General features: G+C 48.1%; 1 protein-coding gene across 4 annotated transcripts in view; it reads left to right on the forward strand.

The window, feature by feature from the left end:
* LOC143764731 (stimulated by retinoic acid gene 6 protein-like) overlaps positions 1–14,841 on the forward strand; it is a 211,061-nt gene that overhangs the window by 86,490 nt on the left and 109,730 nt on the right. For all 4 annotated transcript variants that reach the window (XM_077250616.1, XM_077250626.1, XM_077250646.1 and 1 more), the window contains 3 exons: positions 9,913–10,043; positions 11,167–11,287; positions 14,106–14,151. In XM_077250616.1, the coding sequence (XP_077106731.1) occupies positions 9,913–10,043; positions 11,167–11,287; positions 14,106–14,151 (298 nt within the window). The remainder of the gene's footprint in view (positions 1–9,912; positions 10,044–11,166; positions 11,288–14,105; positions 14,152–14,841) is intronic.

Below are 14,841 nucleotides of genomic sequence, written 5' to 3' on the forward strand. Positions count from 1 at the left end.
ATAGGGTTGAGATCAGGAGACTGGCTAGGCCACTCCAGGACCTTGAAATGCTTCTTACGAAGCCACTCCTTCGTTGCCCTGGCGGTGTGCTTTGGATCATTGTCATGTTGAAAGACCCAGCCACGTTTCATCTTCAATGCCCTTGCTGATGGAAGGAGGTTTGCACTCAAAATCTCACGATACATGGCCCCATTCATTCTTTCATGTACCCGGATCAGTCGTCCTGGCCCCTTTGCAGAGAAACAGCCCCAAAGCATGATGTTTCCACCACCATGCTTTACAGTAGGTATGGTGTTTGATTGATGCAACTCCAAACACGACAAGTTGTGTTTCTACCAAACAGTCCCAGTTTGGTTACATCAGACCATAGGACATTCTCCCAAAACTCCTCTGGATCATCCAAATCCTCTCTAGCAAACTTCAGACGGGCCCGGACATGTACTGGCTTAAGCAGTGGGACACGTCTGGCACTGCAGGATCTGAGTCCATGGTGGCGTAGTGTGTTACTTATGGTAGGCCTTGTTACATTGGTCCCAGTTCTCTGCAGTTCATTCACTAGGTCCCCCCGCGTGGTTCTGGGATTTTTGCTCACCGTTCTTGTGATCATTCTGACCCCACGGGGTGGGATTTTGCGTGGAGCCCCAGATCGAGGGAGATTATCATTGGTCTTGAATGTCTTCCATTTTCTAATTATTGCTCCCACTGTTGATTTCTTCACTCCAAGCTGGTTGGCTATTGCAGATTCAGTCTTCCCAGCCTGGTGCAGGGCTACAATTTTGTTTCTGGTGTCCTTTGACAGCTCTTTGGTCTTCACCATAGTGGAGTTTGGAGTCAGACTGTTTGAGGGTGTGCACAGGTGTCTTTTTATACTGATAACAAGTTTAAACAGGTGCCATTACTACAGGTAATGAGTGGAGGAAAGAGGAGACTCTTAAAGAAGAAGTTACAGGTCTGTGAGAGCCAGAAATCTTGATTGTTTGTTTCTAACCAAATACTTATTTTCCACCATAATATGCAAATAAAATGATAAAAAAAACAGACAATGTGATTTTCTGGATTTTTTTTTCTCAGTTTGTCTCCCATAGTTGAGGTCTACCTATGATGTAAATTACAGACGCCTCTCATCTTTTTAAGTGGTGGAACTTGCACTATTGCTGACTGACTAAATACTTTTTTGCCCCACTGTATGTGACACTTTGGCACTTTATGTGCACTATTAATATTTTTATGCTGATTAATTATAGAGTGCGAACTTGTGCAAACAAGTGGTTCACTCAGGGGCGTAACTACCGCGGTCGCAGGGGTCGCAATTGCGACGGGGCCCGCAGTGCTTAGGGGCCCTCTCAGTCCAGCAGACTGGGCGGGCCCCTAATAACTCTGAGCTACAAAATGGGCCGCCGGCCCTTTAAATAAATCTTCTTTACAGGCCCTGGTGCGCATGCACTCTCTCGGTGCATGCCCGATCACGGGTGGGAGTGGGACTGCACTTGTCCCGCAGCAGAGCCCCTCCACCGCAGAGAGCCGCACACCACAACTATGGCTGCAGCTGCTCTGTGCGCACAGGACCTGTGATGAGGTCACAGGAGGGGAGGAGTCGGAGTCACATGATCAAGGGCTTCAAGTTCCGTGTAGTGCAGGACAGTAGTTCAGTGCTGGTTGTCATCATGCTGGAGGAGGGTAAGCTTTTGTGTGAGGTCAGGAGGGGTTTGTGTGGATGTAGCAGAGGCAGAGCAGTGTGTGTTTGGCTACGTTCACATTTGCGTTGTGCGCCGCAGCGCCGGCGCCGCAACGCTCAACGCAAACAAAAACGCGGCAAAACGCATGCACAACGCTGCGTTTTTCGCCGCATGCGTCCTATTTTCTATTGATTTTGGACGCAGCAAAAATGCAACTTGCTGCATCCTCTGCGCCCGGACGCGTGCGCCGCAGTGACGCATGCGGCGCAAAACGCAAGTGCACCGCATGTCCATGCGCCCCCATGTTAAATATAGGGGCGCATGACGCATGCGGCGCCGCTGCGGCGCCCGACGCTGCGGCGCGGACCGCAAATGTGAACTTTGCCTATGAGGTGTACGGAGCAGAGCAGTGTGTGTATGAGGTGTACGGAGCAGAGCCGGGTGTGTACGGAGAGGAGTCGGGTGTGTACGAGGTGTACGGAGCGGAGCTGGGTGTGTACAAGGTGTACGGAGCGGAGCTGGGTGTGTACGAGGTGTACGGAGCAGAGCCGTGTGTGTACGAGGTGTACGGAGCGGAGCCGTGTGTGTACGAGGTGTACGGAGCGGAGCCGTGTGTGTACGAGGTGTACGGAGCGGAGCCGTGTGTGTACGAGGTGTACGGAGCGGAGCCGTGTGTGTACGAGGTGTACGGAGCGGAGCCGTGTGTGTACGAGGTATACGGAGCGGAGCCGTGTGTGCAAGGTGTACGGAGCGGAGCCGGGTGTGTATGAGGTGTACGGAGGGGAGCCGCATGTGCAATGTGTACGGAGCTCAGCCGTGTGTGTAGGAGTAACTATGTGTGGCCATTATACTGTAGGCAATATCATGTGTGGCCATTGTACAGTATAGAGCACTATGTGTGGCCATTGTACAGTATGGAGCACTATGTGTGGCCATTGTACAGTATGGAGCACTATGTGTGGCCATTGTACAGTATGGAGCACTATGTGTGGCCATTGTACAGTATGGACAGGGGCGTAACTACCGCGGTTGCAGCGGTCGCCATTTCGACCGGGCCCAGCAGGTCAGGGGCCCGGGGACGGCAGGTCAGAGCAGGGCCGGACTGGCCATCGGGCACTTCTGGCAAATGCCAGAAGAGCCGGTGCCAGTCATGGGCCGCTCGATCCGCCTCCCCCCACCGCCGCCGACTCACCCCCCCTGCCGTCGCATTCAACTATACCGGCGTCTATGACGGAGGAGAGAGCATCTAAAGACGCTCCCTCTCCCATCATTCCCCACTCTGCCTCTGACACTGTGGGTGCGCGATGACGTCATATCATCGCGCACCTGCTGTGTCCCAGGCAGACTGCAGCCGAGCCTGAGACCAGAGCAGGAAGCAACGCTGGCAAGAGGAAAGGTAAGGAGAGTGTTGTTTTTTTTTACTGGACTGTGGAGGCATTCTCGGTGGGGGGGGCGAGAGATGCGGGCTGTATATACCACTGTGCGGGCTGTGCTGGATAGACTGCTGTGCTGGATAGACCACTGTGCGGGCTGTGCTGGATAGACTGCTGTGCGGGCTGTGCTGGATAGACCGCTGTGCGGGCTGTGCTGGATAGACCACTGTGCTGGATAGACCACTGTGCGGGCTGTGCTGGATAGACCACTGTGCGGGCTGTGCTGGATGGACCACTGTGCGGGCTGTGCTGGCACCCAACACCATGTTGCAGTGCAGGAGATTCCTCCTGCACGGCAACAGTCTGAGGCATATCTAGGGGAAGGGGGCAGCCGGGGCACGTGAGAGACAGGAAGCAGCTCCAGTCATCACGATGAGACAGCTTCTCAGTCTGTATTTTTCCCCCCTCATACATCTCATGTACGTCTGAATGAGATCATATTTAAGAGAAAGCCAAAATAACCCCGGGACAGAAGGCGAGAGCAGGGGGGAGGTGCGGGACAGAGCCGCTTTAGTCAGGAGAAGCTGAGGAGCTGCAGCCGGTTTACATCAGCCACCCCTGTACCAGAGAGGAGATTGTGAGTTGTGTATATGAGCTGGTATCTCTGGTGTGTGTGTGTGATATCTGTAGTGTGTGTGTGATAACTGTAGTATGTGTGTGTGTGTGTGATATCTGTAGTGTGTGTGTGTGTGTGATATCTGTAGTATGTCTGTGTGTGTGATATCTGTACTGTGTGTGTGATATCTGTACTGTGTGTGTGATATCTGTAGTGTGTGTGTGTGTGTGTGTGTGTGTGTGATATCTGTAGTGTGTGTGTGATATCTGTAGTATGTGTGTGTGTGAGGCAGCGGCGTAACTACCACGGTCGCAGCTGCAAGCGGCTCTGGCAGGTCAGGGGGCCGTGTGTCCCCTTGAGCCTGTCTCCAGTGGCGTAACTACAAAGTTATGGGCCCCGGTGCGAACTTCCAAATGGGGCCCCCCCCCCGCCATAAAATTCAATGTAACCCCCATAGAATACAATGCAGCCCCCCTCATAGTATAATGCAGCCCCTCCATATAGGGGCAGTGACAAAGACACGAGCAAATGGTGACGAGGGGGCAGGGGAGAGGGCACAAGGGGGCAAGGAAGACAGGCACAAGGGGACACATGGGGGCTAGGAGGCAGGGGAGAAGGTTACAAGGGGACTAGTGGGCAAGGGAGACTGACACAAGGGGACAATGGAGACTGACACAAGGGGCACACAGGGACAAGTGGGCAAGGGAGACTGACACAAAGGGCACACGGGGACTAGTGGACAAGGGACACTGGCACACGGGGACACGGACTAGTGGGCAAGGGAGACTGACACACGGGGACTAGTGGGCAATGGAGACTGACACAAGGGGACACACGGGGACAAGGGACAAGCACAAGGGGACACACAGGGACAAGTGGGAAAGGGAGACTGACACAGGGACTAGTGGGCAAAGGAGACTGACACAAGCACAAGGGGACAAAGAAGACTGACACAAGCACAAGGGGACAAAGGAGACTGACACATGGGGACACACAGGGACTAATGGGCAAGGGAGACTGGCACATGGGGACACAAGCATAAGGGAGACAGGCTCAAGGGGACACACGGCCCCCTGACCTGCCAGAGCCGCTTGCAGCTGCGACCGTGGTAGTTACGCCGCTGCCTCACACACACACATACTACAGATATCACACACACACTACAGATATCACACACACACACACACACACACACACACACACTACAGATATCACACACACAGTAAAGATATCACACACACAGTACAGATATCACACACACAGACATACTACAGATATCACACACACACACACACACACACACACTACAGATATCACACACACACACATACTACAGTTATCACACACACACTACAGATATCACACACACACACCAGAGATACCAGCTCATATACACAACTCACAATCTCCTCTCTGGTACAGGGGTGGCTGATGTAAACCGGCTGCAGCTCCTCAGCTTCTCCTGACTAAAGCGGCTCTGTCCCGCACCTCCCCCCTGCTCTCGCCTTCTGTCCCGGGGTTATTTTGGCTTTCTCTTAAATATGATCTCATTCAGACATACATGAGATGTATGAGGGGGGAAAAATACAGACTGAGAAGCTGTCTCATCGTGATGACTGGAGCTGCTTCCTGTCTCTCACGTGCCCCGGCTGCCCCCTTCCCCTAGATATGCCTCAGACTGTTGCCGTGCAGGAGGAATCTCCTGCACTGCAACATGGTGTTGGGTGCCAGCACAGCCCGCACAGTGGTCTATCCAGCACAGCCCGCACAGTGGTCTATCCAGCACAGCCCGCACAGTGGTCTATCCAGCACAGTGGTCTATCCAGCACAGCCCGCACAGCGGTCTATCCAGCACAGCCCGCACAGCAGTCTATCCAGCACAGCCCGCACAGTGGTCTATCCAGCACAGCAGTCTATCCAGCACAGCCCGCACAGTGGTATATACAGCCCGCATCTCTCGCCCCCCCACCGAGAATGCCTCCACAGTCCAGTAAAAAAAAACAACACTCTCCTTACCTTTCCTCTTGCCAGCGTTGCTTCCTGCTCTGGTCTCAGGCTCGGCTGCAGTCTGCCTGGGACACAGCAGGTGCGCGATGATATGACGTCATCGCGCACCCGCAGTGTCAGAGGCAGAGTGGGGAATGATGGGAGAGGGAGCATCTTTAGATGCTCTCTCCTCCGTCATAGACGCCGGTATAGTTGAATGCGACGGCAGGGGGGGTGAGTCGGCGGCGGTGGGGGGAGGCGGATCGAGCGGCCCATGACTGGCACCGGCTCTTCTGGCATTTGCCAGAAGTGCCCGATGGCCAGTCCGGCCCTGCTCTGACCTGCCGTCCCCGGGCCCCTGACCTGCTGGGCCCGGTCGAAATGGCGACCGCTGCAACTGCGGTAGTTACGCCCCTGTCCATACTGTACAATGGCCACACATAGTGCTCCATACTGTACAATGGCCACACATAGTGCTCCATACTGTACAATGGCCACACATAGTGCTCCATACTGTACAATGGCCACACATAGTGCTCTATACTGTACAATGGCCACACATGATATTGCCTACAGTATAATGGCCACACATAGTTACTCCTACACACACGGCTGAGCTCCGTACACATTGCACATGCGGCTCCCCTCCGTACACCTCGTACACACCCGGCTCCGCTCCGTACACCTTGCACACACGGCTCCGCTCCGTATACCTCGTACACACACGGCTCCGCTCCGTACACCTCGTACACACACGGCTCCGCTCCGTACACCTCGTACACACACGGCTCCGCTCCGTACACCTCGTACACACACGGCTCCGCTCCGTACACCTCGTACACACACGGCTCCGCTCCGTACACCTCGTACACACACGGCTCTGCTCCGTACACCTCGTACACACCCAGCTCCGCTCCGTACACCTTGTACACACCCAGCTCCGCTCCGTACACCTCGTACACACCCGACTCCTCTCCGTACACACCCGGCTCCGCTCCGTACACCTCATACACACACTGCTCTGCTCCGTACACCTCATAGGCAAAGTTCACATTTGCGGTCCGCGCCGCAGCGTCGGGCGCCGCAGCGGCGCCGCATGCGTCATGCGCCCCTATATTTAACATGGGGGCGCATGGACATGCGGTGCACTTGCGTTTTGCGCCGCATGCGTCACTGCGGCGCACGCGTCCGGGCGCAGAGGATGCAGCAAGTTGCATTTTTGCTGCGTCCAAAATCAATAGAAAATAGGACGCATGCGGCGAAAAACGCAGCGTTGTGCATGCGTTTTGCCGCGTTTTTGTTTGCGTTGAGCGTTGCGGCGCCGGCGCTGCGGCGCACAACGCAAATGTGAACGTAGCCAAACACACACTGCTCTGCCTCTGCTACATCCACACAAACCCCTCCTGACCTCACACAAAAGCTTACCCTCCTCCAGCATGATGACAACCAGCACTGAACTACTGTCCTGCACTACACGGAACTTGAAGCCCTTGATCATGTGACTCCGACTCCTCCCCTCCTGTGACCTCATCACAGGTCCTGTGCGCACAGAGCAGCTGCAGCCATAGTTGTGGTGTGCGGCTCTCTGCGGTGGAGGGGCTCTGCTGCGGGACAAGTGCAGTCCCACTCCCACCCGTGATCGGGCATGCACCGAGAGAGTGCACGCGCACCAGGGCCTGTAAAGAAGATTTATTTAAAGGGCCGGCGGCCCATTTTGTAGCTCAGAGTTATTAGGGGCCCGCCCAGTCTGCTGGACTGAGAGGGCCCCTAAGCACTGCGGGCCCCGTCGCAATTGCGACCCCTGCGACCGCGGTAGTTACGCCCCTGCCTGTCTCCCTTATGCTTGTGTCCCCATGTGCCAGTCTCCCTTGCCCATTAGTCCCTGTGTGTCCCCATGTGTCAGTCTCCTTTGTCCCCTTGTGCTTGTGTCAGTCTTCTTTGTCCCCTTGTGCTTGTGTCAGTCTCCTTTGCCCACTAGTCCCTGTGTCAGTCTCCCTTTCCCACTTGTCCCTGTGTGTCCCCTTGTGCTTGTCCCTTGTCCCCGTGTGTCCCCTTGTGTCAGTCTCCATTGCCCACTAGTCCCCGTGTGTCAGTCTCCCTTGCCCACTAGTCCGTGTCCCCGTGTGCCAGTGTCCCTTGTCCACTAGTCCCCGTGTGCCCTTTGTGTCAGTCTCCCTTGCCCACTTGTCCCTGTGTGCCCCTTGTGTCAGTCTCCATTGTCCCCTTGTGTCAGTCTCCCTTGCCCACTAGTCCCCTTGTAACCTTCTCCCCTGCCTCCTAGCCCCCATGTGTCCCCTTGTGCCTGTCTTCCTTGCCCCCTTGTGCCCTCTCCCCTGCCCCCTCGTCACCATTTGCTCGTGTCTTTGTCACTGCCCCTATATGGAGGGGCTGCATTATACTATGAGGGGGGCTGCATTGTATTCTATGGGGGTTACATTGAATTTTATGGCGGGGGGGGGGGGGCCCATTTGGAAGTTCGCACCGGGGCCCATAACTTTGTAGTTACGCCACTGGGTTCACTGTTTGCCTTTATCTGATGTTGTAACTTAACAAGCACATTGCACTTTATTAGCACAATTCACTTTCACTCAGATGTACTTTGTTCACATATATACGCATAACTACATAGAGCACATTCTTTCCTTTCACTTTTCCGGTTTAGTGCATGCAGGGCTGACCCGCTCTCTGACGCCTACACGAGTGGCCATTGGGAGCACAGGGCGCAATACCCCTACACTGTGTAGTTGATGTGCTTGTGACTTGGATTTGTATTAACTATTTATATGCAGGCACTGTCTTGGAACAACTTGTTGTATATATCAGTAGTGGCTGTCCATGCTTTTAAGCAGTTACCTTGGATACTTTTTGTTCTTGTATTAATTCTTTTTGTTCTTGTATTAATTGTGTAATAAAATCTATGATATATTGGCACTTTATACTGTGGTTCTCTTTTATGTTTGAGACTATAAAGCAAGCAAATAAAACCAGTGAAAATGACAACTTTATTAACAAAAAAATCATTTACAGTACATAGCATAGAAAAAAAAAGTTATGGGTCTTAGCATATAGTGGCACAAAAACAAATTTAGCACTGCTGTAATTGTACCAGTCAAGAGAATATAAGGTATTATGTTATTTATGTAGCATTGTGAATGGCACAACATTAAAAACGCTAACAAAAATAAATAAGGGAATTGTTGTTTTATATGCATGCTGCCCCATAAACAGTTAAGATGAGCTAATTAACTATAATTATTTATATGGACCCCAAAATGTTGCCATTCATTTTGGCGGATTGCTGGAATTGCAGGGTTCAATTGCTAAAGAACATAGCATAAGCAGGAATTAAAATTAAAACATAACTTTTAATGTATAACCAAATAAAGGAATATATTAAATAAACTGTCACCCAAAAAGTGTATCGATAAAAACGTACTACTGGGTATACCCTGTCAGGGGACGTGCCATAAAAAATTTAGTACTTATACAAGATTTTATTGCAGACGCTGGCAGTGGTCCAGTGTCCTATCACTCAATCCAAGGTACTTGATTAAATGGTGATAATGCCTGTAGAAGAAGCATTTATCAAGTGCCAATACAAATAAACAGATAGCCTTGGTTGCATTAATATTAGCAGTTATCACAAAGCAAAGGGAGGGGTAAGATCAATTGGAAAAGACATGTACACAAAAGTAATATTGGAACAATCTCACCAATTGCTGAGGATAGGTAAGGTGGAGGCCCAATTCGCTTAGGTGGAGAGATTCTTCAAGCCACAGCAGCAGGAGACAATTCCCTGTCAGTCCCTGGAGGGCTATCAATAAATCTCAAACCCCGAGCTCCTGCCCTTAAAAGGACAGTCCACATCTACCCCTAAGATATAACATGCCCTGCACTCTCCCTATTTCCAGGTCCCAACACGTTTCTTTGCAAGCAGGATCATCAGGGGACTAGCTTGCATGGGAGATAAGGTGCTTCAGTGCTACAAAAAGAGCTGCCTGCCACCCTCTATACTATACTGCAGAGAGCAGATGCTATGTTCTCAAGATTTTTGTAGGATCATGTGATACATTCAAACTATTATATATTGCTGTTTTTGCAGGGTTCAATTGCTAGAAGATTGAGGTGGATTTTTGAAGCTCTTAAAATGTAGTGGTAGATAACAACCATTCCTTGCAACGCTCTTCCTCATTCACATTTTACATAACAGAAATACAGTTATGAAACATTGATCCCTAACCTATGGCCTTTCTATTGACAGCCCTTTAGATCTCATAGGAACTTTTAAAAACAGATGGACTTTCGGCTTTGCATTTGGAGCAATTGCAAATAAAGTTATGTTACTTTTTTCTGAAGAATATTTGCCAGCTGGAGTTCCATCATGGGCTAGAGGTAAATGTATAAAAACTTGCAATGTGTTTCAGGCTTGAAATGAACCCATTATTTTCTATATAGCCATGTTATTTATAGTCTATGCTGGTCAATTAATGTGAAATATATAATATCCTTGCCAATAGTCAAGGTGAAAAGATAGTGAGTTTTTGGAAGGCCGGGCAGTGGTTGGGAGCAGGAGGAGTGAATAGATCAAAGCCACTTTGGTAATTGGTCATATTTCTGATGATGACTTGATTCTTCTGAATTCAATCAGCAAACAGAATTAGAATAAGGCCGGTGTCACACTTGGGAGTTCAATGCGAGAAACTCGCACGAGTCTCTCGCATCAATACCCGGCACTGCCGCCGGCACTCGGGACCGGAGCGTGAGGCTGCATAGAAATACATGCATAGAAATACATGCAGCAGCACACTCCGGTCCCAAGTGCCGGTGGCAGTGCCGGGTATTGATGAGAGAGACTCGTGCGAGTTTCTCGCATTGAACTCCCAAGTGTGATACCGGCCTAAGATCAAGTATAATGCTCAGATGGTTGCTCGTGGATAGATCAATTGATACCTTAAAAAAAAGCCCTTTGTTTTCCAACACCATGATATACGTGTAGTTTGCAACTTGATTTCTAGACTCTCTAGTACCACTGATGGCAACAGGCTGCCAAGAAAATTAATGCGAAGTGGCTGTATTTTCCCAGGCCAACTACAGGGTCCAGCAATTCCTCACTGTCATTTTAGGCAGCTTGCATCACCTCCACACATCTAGACAGATGGTTATGGGGACAGTTGCTGTAGAGAACTTCAGGACCTAATAACTGCTGTACATGCTTTGCACCACATTTATTTTTTAGACCGATTTTATGTTTTTTTCTTGCTTGAAAGGTGGTATAGGCTAAATAGAAAAGTGGCATTGCCTGAAATGCATCATTGTGTGCCAAAATAAAACATAGGTGAGGACTATGCCTGCACAGTTTTGTATTTTTCTTTGAATTTCATGGCATTTATATTTTCTGTATTTTGTGAAACTACAGAACAGAAAATGAAATTAATTTACTGTAAAATGGAGAAGTTTAATACGAAGATTCTTGTACTTTTGTTTTTTTTAACTTTAGTTTTTACTTCTTTTGTAGCACTTGGACTTTTAGCCGGAGCGATTGAAGTTGGCCTGTCCTATTATCCGATATTTGCCTGTCTCACTACTGATAGCAAACTAATTGGATCTGTAACAGGTTTTCTATACACGCTGACTTGGTGAGTGGGTAGTGAGCATTTACTGTAAGCAGATATTGTACACATTAAGGCCAGGGCTACACGGCAACTTTGGCCATGACACCTGTTGTGTGACCAAAACTTGCTAGGTGTCATTGCTACAATGCAGCGCAATACAAGTAAATGGTGTCAAAATGCAACCCTGAGGGTACTACTATCCCGAGAAGCAAGTCACATAAAAATATCCAAATCTGTTGGACTTCTTGAGATTTGCTTGTTGCGGTCCTAGTAACCCATTCTCTTATTTACCGCTATTATGTAACATCGACATCTAGTGAAGCTTTGTAGCATGACAGGTGTTGAGGCCAGAGTCCCCTTATGGCCCTAGCCTACAACAGGAATAAAACATCAGGTTTAAAAACCTGTTATATTTCATTATCTACAGTTGTGCTCAAAAGTTTACATACCCAGGCAGAATTTTTGCATTCTTGGCCTGTTTTCAGAGAATATGAATGATAACACCAAAATCTTTTCTCCACTCATGGCTAGTGGTTGGGTGAGGCCATTTATTGTCAAACTACTGAGTTTTCTCTTTTTAAATCATAATGACAACCCAAAACATCTAAATGACTCTGATCAAAAGTTAACATACCCCATTTCTTAATGCAGTGTATAGCTCCCTCTAACATCAATGACAGCTTGAAGTCTTTTGTGGTAGTTGTGGATGAGGTTCTTTATTTTCTCAGATGGTAAAGCTGCCCACTCTTCTAAGCAAAAAGCCTCCAGTTCCTGTAAATTCCTGGGCTGTTTAGCATGAACTGCGAGCTTGAGATGTTCCCAGAGGAGCTCAATGATATTGAGGTCAGGAGACTGAAATGGCCACTCCAGAACCTTCAGTTTGTTGTGCTGTAGACAATGACAGGTCAACTTGACCTTGTGTTTTCGATTGTTGTCATGTTGGAACGCTCAAGTACGTCCCATGCGCAGCTTCCAGGCTGATGAGTGCAAATTTGCAACCAGTATTTGCTGATAACGTGCTGTATTCATCTTTTCCTCAACTTTGACCAAGTTTCCTGTGCCCTTGTAGTTCACACTCCACAAAACATCAGTGATCCACCTCCGTGCTTTACAGTAGGAATGGTGTTCTATTCCTCATAGGCCTTGTTGACCTCTCTCTAAATGTAACATTTATCATTGTGGCCAAAAAGTTCAATTTTGGTCTCATCACTCCAAATTACCTTGTTCCAGAAGTTTGATGGCTTGTCTCTGTGCTGTTTTGCGTATTGTAGGTGAGATACTTTGTGAGATTTGCGCAGTAATGGCTTTCTTTTGACGGCTCGACCAGGCAGCCCATTTTTTTTCAAGTGACTGCTTATTGTGCATCTTGAAACAGCCACAATGCTAATTTTCAGAGAGTCCTGTATTTCAGCTGATGTTATTTGTGGGTTTTTCTTTGCATCCTGAACAATTTTCCTGGTAGCTGTGGACGACATTTTTCTTGGTCTACCTGACTGTGGTTTTGTTTTTACAGAGCCCCTGATTTTCCATTTGTTAATCACAGTTTGAACGCTGCTGACTGGCATTATTAATTCCTTGGATATCTTTTTGTATCCCTTTCCTGTTTTATATAGTTCAACTACCTTTTCCCGTAGATCCGTTGAAAATTCTTTTGCTTTCCCCATGACTCACAATCCAGAAACGTCAGTGGCTGGATGAAAGATGCAACAGTCTGTCTGAATCCCAGAAACTTGCTCAACTTTTATGCACACACACTGATTACAAGCAAACAGGTCACAGTTGAGGATGTTACCTTTAGTAAACCCATTTGTGTCAACTTCTGTGCATGTTATCAGGTCAAAATCACCAGGGTATATGAACTTTTGATCAGGGTCATTTGGATGTTTTGGGTTGTCATTATAATTTAAAAAGAGAAAACACAGTAGTTTGACAATAAATGGTGTGAGATAGCACTCACTAGCGGGTTAGGGTATACTTGCTTGGCAGCAATAAAACAGACGACAAGACTGTCTTTCCTTAAAAGTTCGTGTGGGTTTATTACTCCATAAAACCCAGCAGCACAAACACAAATAAACAGCCTTTAGATCCGGCAAAACAAAACAACAGTGTCCATAACAGGGCTCTTCTCCATCAGACCTGTGGCCACACACACTCGGTTAGAGTCCCGTTACCAGGCTGGGTCTGAGCCAAACACATACAGTTCCCCAGGCTCTGGGTTACCTACTTAACAGTTGCTTCTCAAGTTTTCCCACCCTGGCTTCATATAGGTTCTGTCGGCAGCCCGGACCCTCAGTGCTTTCTGGACTGAATGGAGCACTAGCCAGCTCCTTTCTCACACATGGGCATCCTCCCCATGTGCTGCAAACAGGCAGCATATAAGACCTTCCTGACACCACAGGAGCACACCCCTTGGGAGGTGTGTGGTTAACCAGTCCCACCCATCACTTCTGGTTAACCCTAAATCCAGCCCTTTACTAAGGCTTGTGGGACTACAAACCCCAGCAACCTGTCCTGAATTCAGAACACAACAGACTTCTGTCTGTGCAATACACACCTATTCCTGCGAATACCACTAACTGGTACATCACAATGGTGTCACCCAACCATTAACCATGAGTGGAGAAAAAGTTTTGGTGTTGTCGTTCATATTCTCTGGAAAAAGGACAAGAAAGCAAAAATTCTGCCGGGGTATGCAAAATTTTGAGCACAACTGTATATTGTGACCACAGAAATCCTCACTTGTATGCAGGGGTTCTCAGTATCAAAGAACCAGTCTAACATATGGCACACTATTCAATTGTGGATTATTGATTTCTGTACTGATTTTATATATTTTTTTTAGGTTTCTAGTAACAATCATTGACATTGTTTCGTGCCCGCATGGAAATGTAAGTCTTAATAATGTATTACTAATACTGTTTCTCAGTTACAAGATAATCACTTTAATGTGAATGTAAAGTAAGTCAAACTAATATAAAATGCATTATGGAACTACAATGAAAACTCCATCACATCTCACAAGTAATGTTACTAATGCCCAAAGTCACTCTAACCCTAAAATAAGAGTTTAACACTCTTACCCCCGAAGGTGGTTTGCACGTTAATGGCCAGGCCAATTTTTACAATTCTGACCACTGTTCCTTTATGAGGTAATAACTTTGGAACACTTCAACATATCCCACTGATTCTGAGGTTGTTTTTTCGTGACATATTGTACTTCATGTTAGTGGTAAAATTTCTTCGGTATGAGTTGCATTTATTTTTGAAAAAAAATAAAATTTGGCAAAAATTTTGAAAATTTGAATTTTTGAGATATGTCACACAAAATACTTAATAAGTAACATTTCCCCCATGTCTACTTTACATCAGCACAATTTTAGAACCAATATTTTTTTGTTAGGAAGTTATATGGGTTGAAAGTTGACCAGCAATTTTTCATTTTTCCAACAAAAGTTATAAAACCAGTATTTTTAGGGACTACATCACATTTGAAGTCACTTTGAGGGGCCTATATAACAGAAAATATCCAAAAGTGACACCATTCTAAAAATTGCACCCCTCAAGGTGCTCAAAACCAC

Source organism: Ranitomeya variabilis, chromosome 1 (assembly GCF_051348905.1).
Source record: "Ranitomeya variabilis isolate aRanVar5 chromosome 1, aRanVar5.hap1, whole genome shotgun sequence".
NCBI classification, from domain to species: Eukaryota; Metazoa; Chordata; class Amphibia; order Anura; family Dendrobatidae; genus Ranitomeya; species Ranitomeya variabilis.